This window comes from Sorex fumeus, unplaced genomic scaffold (assembly GCF_029834395.1).
Source record: "Sorex fumeus unplaced genomic scaffold, SorFum_2.1 ptg000014l, whole genome shotgun sequence".
Taxonomy (NCBI): Eukaryota; Metazoa; Chordata; class Mammalia; order Eulipotyphla; family Soricidae; genus Sorex; species Sorex fumeus.
The window spans coordinates 43,069,212-43,091,791 of record NW_026606071.1 but is presented as its reverse complement, the minus strand read 5'-3'; the positions used below and the strand labels follow the sequence as shown (position 1 = coordinate 43,091,791).

The 22,580-nt window shown below is 43.9% G+C and overlaps 1 protein-coding gene across 1 annotated transcript in view; it reads left to right on the top strand.

The window, feature by feature from the left end:
• Positions 1 to 22,156, top strand: part of AP1S3 (adaptor related protein complex 1 subunit sigma 3) — a 97,524-nt gene extending 75,368 nt beyond the window's left edge. The window contains exons 2-5 of the mRNA XM_056111872.1: positions 922 to 1,100; positions 4,168 to 4,276; positions 16,627 to 16,764; positions 21,710 to 22,156. Coding sequence (XP_055967847.1) covers positions 922 to 1,100; positions 4,168 to 4,276; positions 16,627 to 16,764; positions 21,710 to 21,745 — 462 coding nt within the window. The 3' untranslated portion in view covers positions 21,746 to 22,156. The remainder of the gene's footprint in view (positions 1 to 921; positions 1,101 to 4,167; positions 4,277 to 16,626; positions 16,765 to 21,709) is intronic.
• Positions 22,157 to 22,580: the final 424 nt, after the last annotated feature.

Below are 22,580 nucleotides of genomic sequence, written 5' to 3'. Positions count from 1 at the left end.
GGCTCAGAGTTTAAGTGTTACATTCCCATCCCCCGCTCCATCAAGGCTCAGCACCACCAGAGGTGGCCTTTAAAAAAGTCATAATAACGAAGTCACAAAATTTACATACAAGTGGTACTACATGGAAAGTATCATGTTAAGCGAAATGACTCAGAAAGAAAGGGATAGACATAGAAAGATTGCATTCATCTGGAGAACATAAAGCAACAAAATAGGAAACTAACACCCAAGAATGGCCGAGATTAGTACCAGGAATTCTACTCCATGACTTGGAGGCCAACCACACATGCTAGGGGAAAAGGGAGCTCAGATAGAGAAGGGAACACCAACTAAAAGTGTTGGGAGGATCCTCCCAGGATGGGAGAAGCATGCTGAAAGTAGACTATAGACCAAACATGATTGCCACTCAATGCCTCTTTTGCAAACCACAACACCCAAAAGGAAGAGAGAGAACAGAGGGGAATGCCCTGCCACAGAGACAGGGATGGGGGGGATGGGGGGTGGGAGAGATACTGGGATCCGTGGTGGTGGGAAGTGGGCACCGGTGGAGGGATGGTATTTGATCATTGTATAATTGAAACCCAAGCACAAAAATTGTACCTCATGATGTCTCACTATTAAAATTTTTTTTAATAAAAAAAAGTCATAATAAAAAAACCCTTATCTTTCCTGTAAAGTGATCTGTGTGTGTGATATCCTGGTTTTTTTTTTTTTTTTTTGTTGTTGTTGTTTGTTTTGTTGTTTTGTTTTTTTCTCTGATGGGGTAAATGTAATTTTTCAGATGAGATCATTTCCATGTTCTGGCATTTTTTTCCCTCAGTGTGGAAAGATACATCCTCTTGAAAACTCTTACTGATTCTCGGAGTGAACATGACTGATTGGGGGGATCAGTTTCTGAATTTCCCTGTCTTTTTATTCCAGATACATTTCATATTGCTCTTTAGTCGACAAGGAAAATTGCGGCTGCAGAAGTGGTACACGACACTCCCTGACAAAGAAAGGAAGAAGATCACCCGGGAAATTGTGCAGATCATTCTCTCCCGGGGCCAGAAGACAAGCAGTTTTGTTGACTGGAAGGAACTGAAACTTGTATATAAAAGGTGTGAGTGACTTCAAGAGAACTGACTGGTTTTCGGGTTTGTTAACTGTGGGATGTTTTAGATGATATTACCGAGTCCTATCATTTGTCATTCTTTGAAGACTGAACTCTAGAATTTGTACTTACAAATGAACTAAGAAAGAACTCCATTTCTTTTTTTTTTAAATTAAGGATTTTTTTTTTTTTTTTTGCCACGTGTGGTGGTGCTCAGGGCTTACTCCTGGCTCTGCATTCAGGGATAACTCCTTACAGTGTTCAGGGGATCATATGGGATGCCAGGAATTGAACTCAGTTGCACATGTGTGCAGGCAAACCTTCTCCTACTGTACTGTCGCTCTGGCCCCAAATTAAGATTTTTTTGGTTATTCAGACACTGTGAATTATGTAGTTGTTTACAGTAGGTTTTCATGCATATAATGTTCCCATCTCCAATCCCACCGTCTCGTGTCCCCATCCCTCCAACACTGACCCCAAATCCCCTTCTTCTCCCCCTTCCTGATCTCTTGACAAGTACATTTTAATTATGATCCGTTGTCATCTGAGGCCCATGCTAATAGTGGCGCTGGTTCTAGAGGTTTAGTTACAGACAAGCACTTTGTCTTTCAGCCGCAGGAATAACATACCTAGGAATTGGGAGGTAGCAAAGAACTATTTCTTGAAAGACAGTCCGTGTGCCAGGATGGATTCTGGACACTTAATTTACATACTGATCATGTATGCATGCATGCAAGAAATAGCTGAGGAGCTTGTGATTTTTCAGTGACTGTGGGTGCAGTGGTAAGCAAGTCAAAGAACATTCTCGCTTGCACAAAGCTTATATTAAAGTAAATGTGTTCAGTAAAAAATTAAGTAAATGTCAGGACTGGAGAGAGAGTATATTGGGCAGGACTCTTGCCTTGCTCGCCTTGCACAGGACCGATCTGGGTTCTCCCCCCAGCACCCCATGTGGTCCCCTAAGCATCATAGGAGTGGTCCCTGACTGCAGACACCGCAGGCTAAGTCCTTATCCCCCAATAAGGAAATAACTCCACTTAGCAACAAATTCTGTGGTGAGGAATGCAAATGATGTTTACAGAAAAGTAAACAGCTCTTAGGTTCTTATTATTTCTCATCTTGGCAGATGAGGAAACTTAAGTCATGGAGAGTTTAAGTAATCAACCTTTAATTAAGTGCATGGTAATTGGCAGTACTGGGATTTTCCTGGCATTAAAGCCAATATATAATTTTTTTCTTTTCTGCACCTGCTTATCTTGCTAAGTTCACACTAGAAAGGAATCTCAATTTATAGTTGAGGAAACGGAGGTTCCCAGAGTAGCATTGTCACAAAGATTCAGAGGACCAGTGCCAAAGCCAGGACCAGAATACAGCTGACTGACCCTGCCTCTAACATTGTCACCCAACCCTGTGACTTCCAGGAGGAAAACTTCCATGAAAGGCTCTGGCAGGGCAGGTTGTTTATAAAACCTGAAAGCGAGAACAGAGGTAACCTCTGCGGACAGTGGAGTGAATTACCAATTCCTGAACCAGGCCACTTCTGCTCAGCCCCAGGCTTTATTATGGTAGCATCCCGGAACACATATGGGAATGCCTTTGCCTAATGTGCAACCGGAAGGGCGAGGCATAGCCCAGGAACCACTTGCCCACAGAGAGACTTGACCCTCCCTGACTGCCTACTGCTTCTCTAAAATCACTGGGTCCTTTTGCAGTTGAAACAGTTGTGTGTGTGTGTGTACACACACACATATACACACTAGTTTATATTGTATATATTTTATATATATTAAATATATGTATTTCACAATTGAAATTATTGTATATTCAATTGTTTATACTCTGTAGCATTGTAGCACCGTCCTCCTGTTGTTCATCGATTTACTCTAATAGGCACCATTAACATCTCCATTGTGAGACTTCTTGTTACTGTTTTTGGCATATCCAGTACATCATGGGGAGCTTGCCAGGCTCTGCCGTGTGGGCAGGATACTCTTGGTAGCTTGCCGGGCTCTCCGAGAGGAGCGGAGGAATTGAACCTGGTCAGCCGCATGTAAGGCAAACACCCTACCCTCTGTGCTATCACTCCGGCCCCAGTTGTTTCATATATGTACATATAATACTATTTTATATATATAAAAAAGTTTTATATATACATACACACATATATATGTACATATAAACAGATGTGAGTAGATCACAGCAGATCTTTACAGCTGCTAGGTAGAACAGAGTGAACAAAACAGGTAAGTACTTGCCTTTGGGAAGCCACTGAAACTCTGATGGGGGAAGTTAAAGCAGACAAGGATATTCAGTCTGGTCAGAGAGGTGAGGTTCCCTGAAAGAAGTGACAGCTAAACTCAGGACTAAAGAGGAGAAGCGAGAGGTACACACACTGGGTTGGGGCTGGAAGTGAAGGCAGGACTCTGGGACAGTATGAAGTGAGAGGAGTTCTGGGGAGCCCCCAACACCCTGGGACAGGACTTTGGAGCTAGGATCAGAAAGGACACGGGATTCAGCAAGCGTCTGTTTTCCACTGCCCCCTGACAATAGCTCTTCAAGGTCTAGTTTTGTTGAGGACCATTTTCTTGCATAACAATCCAATCACCATTACCTGAGAATTTCTGTGTATTCTTTTATATTTGGAGAAGGATGTTGGCTGTGATGAGTGATCATATGACTTGTATATTGGAGGTGATAAGTGATCACGTGACCCTGAGATTTGGAGAGGGATATTGGGTGTGATGAGTGACACTGATATTTGGAGGGGGATATTCGGGTGTGATGTGTGATCACGTAACCTTGATATTTGAAGGGGAATATTGGGTGTGATGAGTGATCATGTGACTCTGATATTTGGAGGGGGACATTGTGTGTAATGAGTGATTGTGACAGTATCATGACTTTAGTGGTGAGAATCTCTGAAAAGGAGGTGGTGGGACTAACTGCATGTTTACTGGGATGGTGTGTGTGTGTGTGTGTGTGTGTGTGTGTGTGTGTGTGTGTGTGTTTGTGTGTGTGTGAAACTCATCTTTGGGTTTAACATCATCGTATTCCACTTTTTTCCCCCTTTCCAGGTATGCTAGTTTATATTTTTGCTGTGCAGTAGAAAATCAGGACAATGAGCTCTTGGCACTAGAGATTGTGCATCGGTATGTGGAGTTGCTGGACAAGTACTTTGGAAATGTAAGTGTTGTTCTGGAGTGCTAGAATTAGTCCTCATTCCCTCCTCAACGGGCTTCCTTCTCCTGTCCAAGATTTGGATTGCTTTTGTGCCAAGAATCGGAACATAAAATCTCGTTCCCCTTTTCTCCCTCCTGCAATGAAAGATGCGAGGATTCCAAGAGGGAGGTCTGGAGTCTCTGCCCTTGGCCGACAGCCACTCTGCAGACTTGGCCCATGAACTTGACTTTCACTGGGAGGGTTCCCAAGTCTTCATTGGCTTTCTTCTGTCTCCTGTCTGCACTGGTTTGTTTATGTATCCCCTTGTTGAACATGAAGATTCAAGGGTTATTGTATTCTTGACTTTTTTGTTTGGTTGGTTTTTTTCTTTTGGTTTTTGGGTCACACCAGGTGGTGTTTAGGGCTTCCTGGCTCTATGAGTAGGAATCACACTTAGTGGGCCTGGTGGACCATATGGGATGCCAGGGATCAAACTCGTGTCAGCTGTGTGCACGGCAGGTGCCCTACCCACTGAACTATTGCTCTGCCTCTTGAACTTTTAAAAACTTTAAGTAATATTGGTTCTATCTCCTTATAATAGTATGTATAAGCTATTTTTCATATGTAAAGCTTTATAATCTAACATCTGCTTTTGCTACCCAATGATCCCCAGCAAAGGTCTAGTTTCCACCGACCATTATATAATAAATCCTTTTATCTCATTTGGCCCCATGACCCCATTCTCTTCTGGTGGCCAACATTTTGTCATCCTGATGTTTCTTTTTCTTCTGCCTATCAGGATTGCAGCTTATATTTTAACATGTACTACATACACTGCATTATGTTCCCCACCAGTGTTTCATTTGCTATCAATATCATACAGTTAACCCCCTTTTAACATTCCCTTCTTTCCCCCTTTCTCTCTGGTGACTTCATCTTGTCGTCAGTATCAAACACAAAACAAACCAACACTATCCTCTCGTTGTTCATCGATTTGCTCGAGTGGGCCCAGTAACATCTCCATTTTGAGACTTGTTGTTACCATGTTTGGGATATTGAATATGTCACAGGTAGCTTGCCAAGCTTTGCCGTGTGGGCGAGATACTCTCGGTAGCTTGCTGGGCTCTCTGAGAGGGGCAGAGGAATCGAACCTGGCTTGGCTGGGCTGGCTGTGTGCAAGGCAAACACCCTACCACTGTGCTTTCACTCCAGCCCATCAATATCAAGGGATTTTTTTTTTCCTTCTTAGTACTGTAAGTGTTCTTCTTTTTTTTTTTTTTTTTTGCTTTTTGGGTCACACCTGGCGATGTACAGGGGTTACTCCTGGCTCTGCACTCAGGAGTTACTCCTGACAGTGCTCAGGGGATCATATGGGATGCTGGGAATGGAACCCGGGTCGGCCGCGTGCAAGGCAAATGCCCTACCTGCTGTGCTATCTCTCCAGCCCCCTATAAGTGTTCTTTACCAATAATTATACACACACACACACACACACACACACACACACACACCATCCAACCAAGAACTGGAGAAGAGATGGCACAGTGAGGAAGGGCTGGTGACCCAGGTTCATTTCTAGGCTCATTTTGTCCCCTGATCCTGCCAGGAGTGACCCCTGAACACTGAACCAAGAGTAACCCAGACTGGTATAGCCCAGATTCCCCACACAACCAGAAAACCAGCAGATACACAGTGTCCCAATTATTTTTATCCACGTGGCTATTCAATGGCCATGTCTTTACTACAACGTCCTGTTCCTTAGAAGGTGGCCTGATCCTTGGAACTCATTCTCCCTGCCTTGGTTGTCACTGTGGGTTCTACCTCTGTGGTCTAGGGAAATAAGAAAGTTACCATTGGCCCCACATTGTAGTAGTCCAGGCCAGAGAACCACTCCTAAACCTCCATCTATTCTTATCTCTCCGTGGTGCTGGGAGCTTGGTTATCACAACCCCTGACATTTGCTCCTCTCTCCTGCCCAGGCTCTGGTTTCTGCTGATTTTCCACCCTGGGCTCTCCATCCTTCAGTTCTCCTTCCTTCCTGCCCTCTTTGCACTCTTGTGCGACATGACTTTCTGTCCTGAAATCTGTATCCAGGTCACTCTGGGTCACCTTGCTGAGAAAAGGTTTTTGCTGAGCATCTTGTAGCCATCTTAGTCTTAACAGCTCCCAAGAACCTTCTTTTCCGAAGTCCCATTCTGTGTTGTGATGAATGGACTCTGCCCCGGATCCTTTCGTGCCAAGGCAATGCTGCTCTCCTCACCTCCTTCCTGCACTCAAGGCCAATTCTGTTGATTCAAATGGGACTGAACTGCCTCTCCGTTCACCTGGTACCAGCGTAGCATCACTTGGGGTTGTTGTCCTGCGGTTTCTGCCTCGGGGTTGGGCTCTGCCTTCTTCCCTATTCCTAAATCATCATCTCCCTAAGTCATCATCTTCCTTACGAAGCAGATTTTAGGTGGGTACCTTCCCTTCTCTTTGCTCTTCATCTTCCCTGATGGAAACATTTCTAACTTCTTCTCATGACATTGAAGTGTTGTCAGCCTTGACTCCAGCCTTCCTGCTTTCTCTCCTCATGTGGCTGCTGCTCCAGCATCATGGTTCCGACCTGAACTCTCCTTACCTGATGCAGGATTGACTTGACAAGTGAATGACAAGCCGCTTGAGGTCTGTTTTCACAACATCTGTAACAGGCTTTGGACCAGGTTATAACAAATATTCCAGAAACTTGAGAGTTTATGGGCCTCGAGAAAAAAAAAAAACAACACCAAAATTTAGATTTAGATTTGGGAAACATTTTCTTGTCAGTAACAGTCTATTCCTTATTCCCTTCGCTCCAAAAATTTTTTTACAAAGAGTTAAAAGAGAATTTGCTTTCAGAAGTTTCCCATTTGCACTGTGGCCCTGTTTTTTTTTTTTTAATTTTTTAAAAAATTTTTATCCAGGTTTTGGGTCACACTTCACACAAGGATGAGTACTCAAAAGGTTTCTGAAACCATTTTCCCTCCCTCTCTTTCCAGCTTCCCTCCTAATTCCTGTTTTTTCCCCTTTGTATATAGTTTCATCAGATCTAAATATGTTGACATATGAAGACCAGGCAGACCAGTTTCTTTATCTTTTTTCTGTTTCACTGTATTTTCATTTTAAAATATCTTCAACCCTGAAATGGCTTAATTTTTATGTTTTCTAGTATTCAAATGAATTCTGACATTCTGCTACTTTCTTTTAAGATAAATTGCCCTGCAAAGGCCTGGAAGAGTTCCTGAAGTCTAAGCTTTTTCGTAACCTACCTCCTGCCTCTGATTGCTGTCTTCCGTGTTTGCTTGGAGGGTTATCCTGGGTTAATCCAGCTGTGGTCGTAAAAATCACAACCAAATTTTGATCTCAGTCTTATCTGAGTAAATTTCAGAAATTTCAGAATACTTTGCTTTCTAAGGAGAATTTAATTCACCTTCACCCATGCGAAACCCAGTCAAAGCATCGAAGACTCGGAATGAATTCCTATTTCCTTAACATTAATTTTTCATCCTATTTTGGCATACCTTTCAATGCTCCGTCTTTATCTTCAGCCAAAATTTAATTCACTAAAAAATTCAATGAATCTTTCATTAAGCTAAGAGCAGCTAAGAGCAATTCAAGGCTGTTTGCCCAGTAGGTATTCAGTTCTTATTAATTAGCAGCAACGAGCAAAGGCTTCCAGAACTAAATTCTCTTTTATATTATCTCAGGAAGAATATATTTCTGTTTGGTTTTATTTTCCTCTTTACTCAATGCTGAAGGTTTCCTTGGATTCTGCCCTTGACTATTCAAGAAAAAAATTCATACTGAGCCCCTATTGCCCTGGACAGTATCACCTTCCTATGAAAGATTAATCACAATCTCTTGCTACTAATTTAAGTTATGTAACTTTTTTTTTAGCACTTTTCAATTCCAAGGAGATTTTTGAGGATTAACTAGTTAATCTTTCGATCTTCAGTAAGTAGCATTAACCCCAATTTTTAGAGGCTAAAAGGAAATGCCTCAAAGTTTCTGAGTAGATAAGGGTCAGTCTGAGGGTTTCAGCTCCGGTGGATTTTCCCATTACGGATGGTGTGTCTGTCTGTACTGATACACTTGGCAGGGGGCTGTTGCTGAACCAGCGAGGTTTTGATCTAGATTTAGGGAATTTTCTCGTTGGATGTAGAAGAACATAGAATCTGGCTGGATCCTGGTATCAGCTCACTCACTAACCCCTTCACTGGGTTCTTTGTAGATATCTGTTTGATTGTAAGAAACTAGGACACCGCCCTCGAAAGACTACTAATTGGAATATTTAATCAAGAGGAACATTTACATTGATGACTTCATGAGACTGTTGTGAGGATCAGAAAGTATAAAATTAAATGCCATTTTCTATGTACCTTGCATAATGAGAACTATTTTATAGGTGGTTTTATACATTCATGGTATACAATTGGAATTTTTTTGGATTTACTTTAGGACAGAATTCAGTGAGGGAAATTTCCTCTTAGACTCTAGCTAGGAAGATTTGGGTGTTACAGTGCCAGCAATAAGCACATAATGTGTATTCTGCATTCTGCTATAAAAGGAGATACTCAAGGGATCATAAAGATGGTACAGAGGGAAGGCACTTGCCTTGCATGTGGCTGACCTGGGTTCGATCCCCAGCACCCTATATATCATCCCCGGAGCCTTGCCAGGAGTGACCATTGAGCACAGAGCCAGGAGTAAGTCTGAGCACAACTGAGTGTGGTCCCCTCCAGAAAAAAACGAAACAAAACAAAACAAAACAAAAAAACAACTAAATTAAAGTCAGAGCCAGACTCAAACCAAACCATAGTAAAACACAAGGCCAGGAGATAATTAAAAGATACAAATGATTATGGTGCTTACCTTTCCTAAGCTTTTTTACAGAATACAGAGGTAAGAGAATACTGTAAAGCACTCAGAAATTGCTATGCATGCATCCTCAGATGGATGCTGTCCTCTGAACCTCAGGGCACCTTTCTGGTGTTCTGAAACAGTGCACTGAAGGTGGAATTAGAAGTGTATGAGTAAGCAGGCAGTAGTGATAGCATCTGCATTGGGTGTACCTCTCTCCTGAGATCTTTTCTCCATTCTTACTCTTATGAGTAATAGTCCCTTTGGTTAGACTCAGACTAACCATGAAATTACATTTTGGAGTCCTATATACATAATAGTTACTCATTGGTCACATTTGCTATAATGATTGTAGGACCATCCATTTCTCTTATGATCTAGAGATAGGTACTATATATCGAAGTTGCCTTGTGTGTTTATGAACGTGCACAATTGTGTGTGTGTGTGTGTGTGTGTGTTTGTATGTTTTTGGATTTACACATCACCTTCTCTTACCCCTTAAAACTAGGCACAGTAAGTCATTGCCCTTGGTTGCTGATGAATGCTACAGGTTTGGGGGTGGGGTGCTGTTTGGAGAATGGGGTCCAGGAAGTTTCCTTAGAATTTGCCTTGGTGTCTGTCAGCTTCACCTTTCAGGATTCTGATGGCTGATCTCTCCTACTGCGGCTCCTGTCTCTCTTGGATTCCGATCTCCGCCTGCCTTGAGGCTCCTCAGTGCCTGCCACTCTCGCTTCTGACTTCCCGCCTCTTCCGACCTCTGGTAACTGCTTGCTTCTAGTACTTTCTTTCAAGTGCATGATATCTGATTGACGGTGCTCTTGTTTTTTTTAAATTTTTTTTTTTGGGGGAGTCACATCCAGTGATGTTAAGTTGTTACTCCTGGCTCTGCCCTCAGGAATCACTCCTTGCACTCCTTCTGGCACTGCTTGGGGGATCATATGGGATGCTGGGGATTGAACCTGGTTCAGCTGTGTGCAAGGCAAGGCACATGCCCTAACCATTGTACTATCACTCTGGCTCTGACTGTGCTTACTTTTTGTTTGTCTATCTAGTTGAAAATCGTGAAGCGGTGCTTATTTTTACATATTCTTTATTTTATTTTTTACTATTTTTTGCTTTATGGGTCACACCCGGTGATGCACAGGGGTTACTCCTGGATCACGCACTCAGGAATCACTCCTGGTGGTGCTCGGGGGACCATATGGGATGCTGGGGATCGAACCCGGGTCAGCCGCATGCAAGACAAATGCCCTACCCGCTGTGTTATCACTCCAGCTTCCACATATTCTTTCACATACAGCTTTTTAAATAAAATGCAATTGTGTTATGGATGCTACTCTGCAGGTTTTTTTTTTTTTTGCTTTTTGGGTCACACTTGGCGATGCACAGGGTTTACTCCTCACCCAGCACTCAGGAGTTACTCCTGGCGGTGCTCAGGGGACCCTATGGGATGCTGGGAATTGAACCCAGGTCTGCCGCATGCAAGGCAAACGCCCTACCCGCTGTGCTATCTCTCCAGCCCCACTCTGCAGTTTTTAATTTCTTTCCTTGCCAGTCTGACATAGGAGCTCTTTCCTTATCTCTCCATGGAATCTACTTTATTATTTCCAACTTCTGTATAGAATCCTCATGATATATAATGTTGATGGGATGGGGGATGGGGGATTGTCATGCATTATTTAAACAGTTGACGTATGGATAAACTTTGAATTGTTTCCAACCTTTATTGCAATTTATGTAGCCATAATCTTCACGTGTAGGGCTGGAGCGATGGCACAGCGGGTAAGGCATTTGCCTTGCACACGGCCGACATGGCTAACCCGGGTTTGATTTCTCTGCCCTTTTGGAGAACCTGGCAAGCTACCAAGAGTATCTCACCCGCACGGCAAAGCCTGGTATTCAGTATGCCAAAAACAGTAACAACAAGTCTCACAATTTGTTGTGAGACATTACTGGTGCCCACTCGAGCAAATCGATTATATATATATATACAATAACATATTGTTATGTACTAGCTTTATATCTTAGGGAGAGATTTCTTGTGAAATTAGTCAGTGGATTTTTACTTTAAAAATATAAATGATAGGTACTACAACTTAGTACTGTAAAATGACCTATAAAATGTATATATTTCATCAACAATGAGAGAACCTATTTATATGTACTTGCAGTGGGTATGATATCCTTTCAGTTGTTAGATGAACATTACTTTGTATTTTCCTGATTTGTAGTGAAGCTCTAGACCTCTTAAGGATTTATTGGCCTATTCTATTTCTTGCCTTGTCTATGAATTATTTCTTGACTTTTTTTTTCTATATTGGTGATTACCTGAGACATTTGCAAGACATCTGTCTATTGTGGGTGGCTCTTTTCTTTCCTCTGATTTGTACCAAATATTATCCCTACTCTGCTGTACTCTTCCCCCGTACTACCTTCGATGGCGCCATCTTTTTACCTGGGGAGCTCAGTTCTGCCGAGCACAAATTAAAATGTCTGGAATGGGAATGCTCTAGAAGTAGAGGAAAGGGTTCTCCTTTCATGGTGCCATCCAATTTCTGATAGTTACACTCCAGAGGGAACTCAAATGTTTGGCAGAGTTCTAGGTAATAGATCATGTCCCAGTGAACGGAGTCATCTAAATTAGTCACACGTGCAGATAATGTATACATGTATATAGAGAAACGTGTGCATGTGCTTTCATGTCTAACTGGAGAAAGATCTCAAGGGAAGAGGGAAAAGAGATGCAACTCTTGTGTTCTAAAGTGATTTTTCCTTTTTGGTGGAGTACTTTTATTTTTTTAAAATTTTTAATTATTTTTTTAGTGTCTTATTTTTATTTTTTTATTTTTTAATTTTATTTATTTATTTTTTTATTAGTGAGACACCATGAGGTACAGTTGCAGACTTACACATTTTTGTGCTTGGGTTTCAGCTATACCATGATCAAATACCCATCCCTCCACCAGTGCCCATTTCCCACCACCACGGATCCCAGTATCCCTCCCACCCCTCCATCCCCCCATTCCACCCTGCCTCTGTGGCAGGGCATTCCCTTTTGTTCTCTCTCTCTTATTGGGTGTTGTGGTTTGCAAAAGAGGCAATGGGTGACAATCATGTTTGGTCTATAGTCTACTTTCAGCATGTTTCTCCCATCCTGAGAGGATCCTCCCAAAACCTTTATTTGGTGCTCCCTTCTCTATCTGAGCTCCCTTTTCCCCTAGCATGTGTGGTTGGCCTCCAAGCCATGGAGTAAAATTCCTGGTACTAATCTCGGCCATTCTTGGGTGTTGGTCTCCTATTTTGTTACTTTATGTTCCCCAGATGAATGCAATCTTTCTATGTCTATCCCTTTCTTTCTGAGTCATTCCGCTTAACATGATACTTTCCATGTAGTGAAATACCATGAGGTACAGTTGTAGACTTACAAATTTTTGTGCTTGGGTTTCTGTTGTACAATGATTGAGTACCCATCCCTCCACCAGTGCCCATTCTCTACCACCACGGATCCCAGTATCCCTCCCACCCCCCATTTGCCCCATCCCATCTTGCCTCTGTGGCAGGGCATTCCCTTTTGTTCTCTCTTTCCTATTGGGTGCTGTGATTTGCAAAAGAGGCATTGAGTGGCGATCATGTTCAGTCTATAGTCTACTTTCAGCATGCATCTCCCATCCTTCTAAAGTGATTTTGTAATGAATAAAGAAACTATAACTTTTGCAGATGAGTTAGAGGAGTTTATCCAAGCTGTCTATTATAGTGGTATTGTACAGATTCATTTATATTCTTATAGATTCAATTGGATCTGTCAGCATAAACCATTTTCCTTGTCATGTCTGTAAGTTTATTGACTTAAATCCTGAATTTATGGAGCAATTGGCTAAAATATTGGGATTTATTTTATATAGAATTTAGTAGGATCAGAGAATCGTTGCTCTGGGAAGCCATCAGTCCCCAGCAGATAGAAACATGCTTTTCTGGTGCTGACTCATTCATTTATCCTGCAGATCTTTATTGCACCCTTCTATGTACTCGATACCAGGATATAGTGGTGGCTAAGTCACGGGGTGTGCTTGAGTTCATGGTGGGGCTGGGAGGGAGAGGGTCACTGATACATAAGGTATGTTTATGCACGTTCCAGGGAAGGGAGAACAGAGAGAGGAAGTGGTGCCACATCTGAATGAGGAATCTTTGTTCCTCTGGATGTTGAACTTGGCCTTGAAAAAATGAACTTGATTTCCCCAGTGGAGTAAAGGAAAGAACTCTTGTGGAATATTCCAGCAGTTTCTGGAATGTGGAGAGGGCCGAGATATGACAGAACACAATGAGTTTGAGGAATGTGCAGGTGCGGCCAGGGGTGAGTTGCAGCCAGTGAAAGCCAGAGTGCAGGGCCTGAGTTGGGGTATAAAGATTCATGCCTACCACTCCGAGAAAGGAAAACTTGTCCTGATGGCAATACCTTAGGCAGGAGAAGAACAGGATCAGTGACATAGCCAAGTGTCAATGAATACTGGCATAGATGCCACCCAGACGAGGGTCCCAGCAATAACATAAGCCCAAGATTCTTTTCTGGGAGGGGGGTAGGGATGTGTGTGTGTGTGTGTGTGCACACCCAGCGATGCTCAGGGCTTACTCCTGGCTCTGCACTCAGAAATCACTCCTGGCAGTGCTCAGGGGACCATATGGGGTGCCAGGGATTGAACTCAGGTCGGCGGTGTGCAAGACAATTGCCCTACTCACTGTATTATCACTCCTTCCCTCAGCCCTAGGTTCTTAAACTCTATTTCATAACTCCAGAGGGGTCACATAACTGAGTGTCGAGCTCAAAGATTATGTTGCTAGTGGAAGGCTTCAGCAAGTGCAGTCACCAAAAATTAACTCACCAGTGATATGTAATGAATTGGAGGTGTTTTCTGGCAACACTTGCCAATCTTAGATTTCTGGGGTGAAAGGGGTCACAAGTGGAAAAAAAAGTTCAAGAAGCAAGAAAAGTATGTCTGCACAGTGAACATGGAGATGTGAGGAATTTCAGGGGTTTATTTCTGTGATGGAATTATGGGCACTGGGGATAAAATAAAGAGGGATGGGACCAAGGAAGGAGGCAGAGGAGGGAAGAAAAAAGAGAACTGGAGAATGGAGTGGGTCGAAGAATGGAGGCCACAGAGACAAAGTAAAATGGCAACGGAAGTGGCCAAGTGGGTCTGGCTTCAGGTGAGTGTGGTTTATGTGACTCTGTGGGGAGTCTCCAGGCAGAGATGAGCAGTCAAATATTGTCCCAGCACACTGTTCCCTAAGGTGGACAGAGCCACGGCCGGGAAAGGGGAGTATGTGAGAATTATTGAGGGAGGGGAGGAGAGGCAGGATTGGGGGAGGGGGCGGGTATGCTTTCTCTTTGTGTAAATGAGGTAGTTTGCCAGGGGGTGATGAGGAGTGCTTACTTTTTCTGAAAAGGGGGTGACTGGGCAAATAAGTTGGGGAGTCTCTAGATTAGCACCCCAGAGGGATTTCACGGTGCAACAATTAGGATTGTTAAACCACAGCATTGGAGAGAGGGTCAGTGGCGAGCTAGTGTGAATAGTGTTTCACCACCTTTCTCTGACTGTGGCCCCTTCTGACCTCGTTTGCTTCCTGTGAATCCCCACCCCCCCCAATCCCTAACCTCCTAGTTGGCCTCTAGCCTCATGCTCTGGCCCCTCACATACACAGTTTTCTTTCACCTGTGGCCCCTTGGACTATCCTGGGGGCTTGAGTACCCCCAGTGGAGGGGAGCTGGTCTAGACTCCAGAGGACGTACAGATACAGGGAAGAGACTCTCTGAGGAGTCCTGAGGGAACCCTGCTATGGAAGTCACAGGCAGCAGAGATGTCCATTTTGGCTGATGGATATTCCGAGCACCCTGTCAATACCTCTTCACCAGACAAAATCAGGGGACCGTGTGTGTGTGTGTGTGTGTGTGTGTGTGTGTGTGTGTGTGTGTGTGTTCATTGCTCAGAGGGATCTGCAAAGATGGGGGAGGAGAACAGGCAGCCAATGGCCTTGCCAAAGAAGGAGAAGAGAGCTTTCAGAGTGAGCTTGGTGGGAAGGTCCCCACGGCTGCCCGCGGGTAGAAGTGGCTGAAGACAGAAAACTTGCCACCAGCGGCCCTTCTGGAGCATCTGCGAAGAGAAAGTAGCTCTTGGCGGGAAAGGGATAGCAATGGCTGTGTTCTGGTTAAGAACCGGAAAAGGAGCTTTCTCCTGGATTAGGACGCATCAACAGTCACATTTTTCAGACTAGGTGTTAGCCCCTGACATTGCTTCTCCGTGCATGGTCCCAGACCAGACTCCTGGGCATAACCTCCCACCATGAGCCAGAAACTCAGGGGTGGGGACCCAGCCGTAGGTGTTTTTTTATTTTTATTTTTTTTATTTTAATGAATCACAAGAAGGTACAGTTACAGACTTATAAACTTCTGTGATTATGTTTCAGTCTTACAAAGATCGAGTACCCATCCCTCCACCAGTGCCCATTCTCCACACCAATGTTCCCAGTATCCCACCTGCCATTCCCACCCTTTCCTACCCCCTCTATTTTTTCTCAAAAATATAGAAATTGAGCTCCCGTTTGACCACGTCATACCACTTCTGGGAATGTATCCCAGAGATGCAAAATAGCACAGTAGAAATGACATCTGCGCTTGTATGTTTATTGCAGTATTATTTACAATAGCCAGACTATGGAAAAAAACCTGAATGCCCGAGAACAGATGACTGATTAAAGCGACTTTGGTATATCTACCCGATGGAATACTATGCAGCTGTTAGAAAAGATGAAGTCATGGAATTTGCATAGAAGTGGATCAACATGGAGAGTGTCATGCTAAGTGAAATGAGTCTGAAAGAGAGGGACAGATATAGAATGACTGCACCCATTTGTGGAATATAAAGTATCATCATAGGAGAATAACACCTAGGGATAGTGCATGCTTTCATGAGTTGCCAGGCCACCTGGATGCACTCTGAAGTTGGAAAGTCACTGGTTTGTGCCATAGCTGAGCACAGTTAGTACCATTGGGGTTTTCAAGAGTGAGTTCTGACTCCTAAATATAAACACCAAGATCTACAGAGCAGAGAGGAAGAGAAAGGAAGCACTGTGTGCAGTGAGGAAGTAGGGGGTGACCTGGGGTGGAAGGGGGCTCAGTACACGTTGTGTGGGTGGGGAAGTGATTCACCTCATTTCTCCACCGACTCACACATTTCTTGTGACAAGGAATATCCTCATAGGACGTGCTCTGCTGTGGTCAAAGGCAGGTTGTGACCAAAGGCAGTATTCATTTTCTTCAAGGCCCGGGGTTCGCTGGGTCTCCTTTTGCCATTTGTAATATTTGTAAACACCACCTGATATTTTCATCTTTGAAATGCCAACAAGGGTGTAACTGCGGCAAGAGCTTGAGACTCAAGCGCGTTCCCTGGTACTCCTGCATGTTTATCCAAACCCTTGTGTTTTTTCTTTTGTCCTACCAGGTCTGTGAGTTAGATATTATCTTTAATTTCGAGAAAGCTTATTTTATCCTGGACGAGTTTATAATGGGTGGAGAAGTTCAGGAAACGTCCAAGAAGTCGGCCGTCAAAGCCATCGAGGACTCGGATATGCTGCAAGAGGTCAGTGCTTGCTCGCTCTCTGAGGGTAATGATGATGAGGAGGATAATGCTGAAGATGAGGATAATGGCTGTGGAGTATTGATCTCCCCTTCCTGAGCCTTTCATGCTGGCTGCAGTTCCAAATGAATGCATGTGTGTGAGCTTATTTAATTATCACGTAGGGTGTAAGGTAAGGAGGTATCATTACGTTCTTTGGAGGTGAGCAAAAGTACAAGTAAGCTCATGCCTTTGATTTCTTGTCGTTTTGGGGGGAGTAGGGGGAGACTCCTGGTTCTGTGGTCCTTCGTGGGGGGGGACTTGGGGGACCATGTGCTGGGCTGGGGACTGAACTAAGCGTAGCTGCATGCAGGCAAGTGCCTTACCATATGCTTTCTCTCCAGGTGCATACTTCCTCGCGAGCCTGGCTCTTATCTCTGCTCTCCACATTTGTCTGAGCTTTTGAGCGAGGAAGACTCACTGGCAAAAGGCTATCAAAGGCTCAATACAGTTCTTTTTAAGAGCCATTTTATGAGAGGCATAAAAAGGCTTTCATTAAAATATCCGTGCCACCCTGGGAAAGGGGAAGGGTAGGCGATCATTATTTTCATGCGCCAGGAATATTGGAGTTTTATTACCGAAGCTGGCATTTATCATTTTAATTAAAAAATTTAAACCACCTATGGAGATGGTATATATACACCCTTTTGCATAAATCAACCGGAGACACTGTGACTCACAGGCCAGGGTCTAGAGGAGCCCGGAAGCTTCCATTTGGTCAGAGTTTGACTTTACAGAAAATATAGGGGTGTGGGTTTTTCTGGTAGTGTGACCCAGACATGCCCCTGTGCCCAGAAGGGAGCTTACCCCCACCAGTTCTTTATTCCTCTTGAGAAGGGAGAAAGAGCCTTGACCTAGGGACCTTTGGGTCTCAGGCCAAGCGTGCATCCGCGGTCCATGCCAAGAGCTAAAACCCACAGTGTCTTCTAGACACTAACATGAAAGCCATTTCTTGCTGCTTGCCAACAGGCAGCTATAAGTCAGTAATACAGCTCCAGGTGTGGGCCGGCACCTTTGTGAACCCTTTGGTGTTTGGTCTTTGATTTCTTTCCCTGGGTCACCTAGTAGCCAGTTCTCAGCTTGCGCATCTGTGAGGCTCTGCATACACCAGGGTCTTCATTCTTTGAAGCGTCTTCATCTTGAAACACTCATGGAGACTCTATGGTGTTTGCTGGGCTTGGTCCCCAAATGCCACAGCCTGGGGGATTTTTTATAAGGTCCTTGAGAGATGTGTGGTTTGGAAGTTCCACCGTTCTTCAAATGTATTAGAGTGTGGGGGACGGAGCGATGGAGATAAGGCGCTTGCTTGCATCGGGCTGACCCCAGTTCAGTTCCCAGCACTGAATATGGATCCCTGAGCATCTCCGGGGGTTAGCCCGGAGCACCACTGGGTATGGTCCCAAGTGTCCTCCCTCCCCAACCCCCTGATTCTCCTGTTCTTCCCCCCCCCCCCCCCCCCCGCCCCATATGCTGGGGACTGGGGATAGAGAGCTTAAAGGGCTGGACTACTTAGTTCTTTTCTTAAAACTACCTAGTTCCTCAAACACTGTAGGAATTAGTTCCCCACTGCCCCGTATGCTGCAGGGTTAATTTAATTCTCTCCTCAGGACCTTTACCTGCGGATTCTTCTTGCAGGCTAAATAGGCTTTCCGGCAGGGCCTTCGGAATTTCAGTAATTAAAGCTCCTTGAATTGGGGCCAAGACACACCTGGTGGTTTTGATGGCCTCCCACTCCCCAGCGCCCCCTTAGGAGGCTGCCTTAAAGAGCTCGCTGTGTACGGGGCCTCTGGTTCCCTTTCAATCTGGAAGCAGGTGTTTTGAGAAAACGCTCTTGCGCGATTAAACACTAATTAGCAGTCCATGTCTTTGTGGTTGAGTGAGAGGTCTTAATGGGTCGGTCTCAGGCGAACGTCCATTCATTTAGCCCTGGTGTTGCCCTGGTGAGAGGCAGTGTCACAACTGTCCCCCGAAAACCCCCTCATTGATTGAACAACACCTGCCAGATAGAGCTGTTATCAGCCATCTCCGGGATTCTGGTACTTTAGAGAAAGGCAGTGAACGTTTGTGGACTGGCTGAGAAACTGACCTTGAGTGTCTGGTTGGCTCAGCATAGCTGGTTAGGGAAGTTTGGAATGAACAGATGCAAGTTATATTAGCGCACTATGAAAAAATTCATGTTTTTGTTGTTCTTGTTGATTATCCTTTTGACCAGAGCATATATTTGTAATCACTCAAGGTTAAGGAGGTACTTTTTTTTCCTTTTTTTGCTTTTTGGGTCACACCTGGCAATGCACGGGGGTTACTCCTGGCTCTGGCTCTGCACTCAGGAGTTACTCCTGGCGGTGCTCAGGGGACCATATGGGATGCTGGGAATTGAACCTGGGTTGGCTGCGTGCAAGGCAAACGCCCTACCCGCTGTGCTGTCTCTCCAGCCCCTAAGGAGGTACTTTTGACATTGTTTTCATCTTTAGTACAACCCAAAAAGCTCCATAAATTCCCCAGACATTCCTTTGCACCCCACCTCATTAGATTTTCTTAGATTAGAACAGCTGCCAACCCATACTTAGTAAGAAGATACAATCTCAAATACCCAAGGGCCCCAAACGTCCTCCAACTATACCGAATGAGGTGAGCGGTGAATTTCATAAGAAAGAAATGACTTAATTGACTTGGGTTGACTTTGGGGGGCATTTTTTTCTGAGGGCCAGGACTCTGACCTGTGGACAAGTGGTGCCAAGTAACTAGAAGGCAGATGCAACACTTCACGGGAGGGATTGATCATGATCTGCTGGGCTTTTGGTTCCTGGCGTCACCAATGGGAGCAACCAGATCTTGATAGCAGGTTGAGGAAGGAGGGTCAGTTGGGACCTCATTAGCTGAGGCAATCGGATAGGTACATCAGATGCATGTGTGTAGAAACCTGAAAAGTGGGTAGGTGTACCTCAGCACCGCATTCTCCAATGCGTGTTAAGATCTAAGTTAAACCATAATGCAGCCAAAGGTCATCGCGTGCACTGTGCTCAAGAAAAGTTCAGTGGTGTTCATGGAAACGGGAGTAACTGCAGCTTAGAGAGGAGAATCAGTGCATTGTTTAAGTAGATTCAGCTGTTGGGTGCAGCTATGCCAGTATATCTGAAGCCACTGCAGTGATAAGCCCTTTCACTGGGCCATGCCCTGCCAGGGCTGCAGAGGACTTGGAACTGTTAATCTGCCTGTCATTGGAATATTTAAAACAGTGTTGGGGGGATATTATGACCATGGCATGTTAGAACACTTGATAAGCAGTGAAAAAGCTTAGTTATGTTTTATTTTTATATTTATTTTTAGTTTCTTCCCTTCTCTTTTCCCTTCTTACCCCACCTTCTTTTCTCCCTCCCTCCCTCCCACCCTTTTTTCCTTCCTCCCTCCCTCCCACACTTCCTTCCTTCCTTCCTTCCTTCCTTCCTTCCTTCCTCCCTCCCATCCTTCCCCTTCCCTCCTTCCTCCCTTTCCTCCCATTTTTCCTTCTTCTCCCTCTTTCCCTCCTTCCCATTTCCCTTCTTCTTTCCACCCTCCATCCCTCCTTCCTGTCTTTTCCCCACTTCTCCCCTCTTCTTTCCTCTACTCCCCTCTCCTCTCCCTCTACCACTGAGATACACCCTTAGTCCATAAAACATAGTTTTATACTGTGTAATCTCTTCAAAATATTTGGCGCACATTTTTAGGTTGAGTGATTTGTTTATCCTTTCTGCCGTGGCAATCAGCATGACAAAAGAGTCCCACTCTAATAGGTGTGCCTCAGGTGGCCCTGGGAATCCTGCTAGCAGACACACTTAACAAAAGTGGACAGTGATGATGTGGAGCTGTTGCGTGTCCCCATCAGCCATTCTTTTTTTTTTCTTTTTAATTTTTATTAGTGAGACACCATGAGGTACAGTTGTAGACTTACACATTTTTGTGCGTGGGTTTCAATTGTACAATGATAAAATACCTATCCCTCCACCAGTGCCCATTTTCCACCACCACCAATCCCAGTATCCCTCCCACCCCCATCCCCCCCATCCCACCCTGCCTCTGTGGCAGGGCATTCCCTTTTGTTTTCTCTCTCCTTTTGGGTGTTGTGGTTCGCAAAAGAGGCATTGAGTGGCAATCATGTTTGGTCTATAGTCTGCTTTCAGCATACTTCTCCCATCCTGGGAGGGTCCTCCCAACACCCTTATTTGGTGTTCCCTTCTCTATCTGAGCTGCCTTTTCCCCTAGCATGTGTGGCTGTCCTCCAAGCCATGGAGTAAAATTCCTGGTACTAATCTCGGCCATTCTTGGGTGTTAATTTTCTATTTTGTTACTTTATGTTCCCCAGATGAATGCAATCTTTCTATGTCTATCCCTTTCTTTCTGAGTCATTCCGCTTAACATGATACTTTCCATGTAGTACCACTTGTACGTAAATTTCATGACTTTGTCTTTTCTAATAGCTACATAGTACTCCATTGTGTAAATGTACCAAAGCTTCTTTAACCAGTCATCTGTTCTCGGGCACTCAGGTTTTTTCCAGATTTTGACCATCAGCCATTCTTTTTAGAATCAAACAGGTTGTTTTATTTTCGACTTAGTTAAAAATTATGCCTCCATATTGAGGTCCCTGCAAATCAGACTCAAAACTCTGAAGCACTATTGATTTGAACACACAGGCGCAGCTGGGATGTGCCTGGTTGATGAAGTGTATGCTTTCCCTGTGTGGGGCCCTGGGCTCCATCCCTGGTACCACACAGAAGGGAAAACAGAAAGAATGCAAAGATATCCACCCACCTATCCTGTTTCAAAATGATATTTTAATCAATGACCAAAAAATGAAAGAAGATTTTACTGTCTGCTAAAGATGCGTGCCAGTTTCAAGGCAAATCATGGTAAATTTCTCCTTTGCTTTCAGACACTGGAGGAGTACATGAGTAAGCCTACATTTTAACCAGGCATCTGCTGCAGATGTGAGTCTCCGGTGAGCACCTGGGAATGAGCAACGCCTGGTATCCAGTTACTGTACTACGCCTTCAGCACCATGCCAAAAATAACTTTAAAGGGATTCTTTGTTAATTAGCAAGAATTAAACTTGTTTAGCATGAAATATTTATCATTTTTACATGTCTGTATTATATTGTATATGACTACCCCACATGTTGAAATAACTGCTTCAAGATGTTATTATAACTCCATAGACAATATTTGTTCGCAGTGCTTTAATGCCATTAGAAAAACTTGTTGCAATATGTTCGTTGCATTTGTTTCTCTACTGACAGGCTGAACACTCTGTTGTAATGATCCCTGCTTTTAACTGTAAAGTATAAAGTACAAACTGTAAAGTATATAGCAGTACTTTTGCTTCCTGTTTAACTTTTAAAATTATATATGAATTCAAAATTATCACTAGCTTAAAGCTTATACATAATGTTAGGTGTTTGGATACCCTTTAATAATACTGTCATTTCAGTACAGATACAACGTATCTGATTTTTTTAATGTCCTGAATTTATTTTTTTTTCCAGGATTGGAATAAAATAAAATAACTGAAGATAGTTTAGGCCTTAGTGTTTTTGGTGTCTTGGAAGCTGCTATCTCAGCCAATTCTTTGCTGCCTTTTAATAGAATATAAAGGACATATATGATCAGATTTTCTACAAACTGTTAAGATTTTGAGCTCCCTAGAGATCATTGTTTCATTACAAAAATAGTCTAATATAGATCAATAGCTATAATAATAGGTAAAAAGGTAAAGGCCCTCCCGTTGATCGTCGATTTGCTCGAGC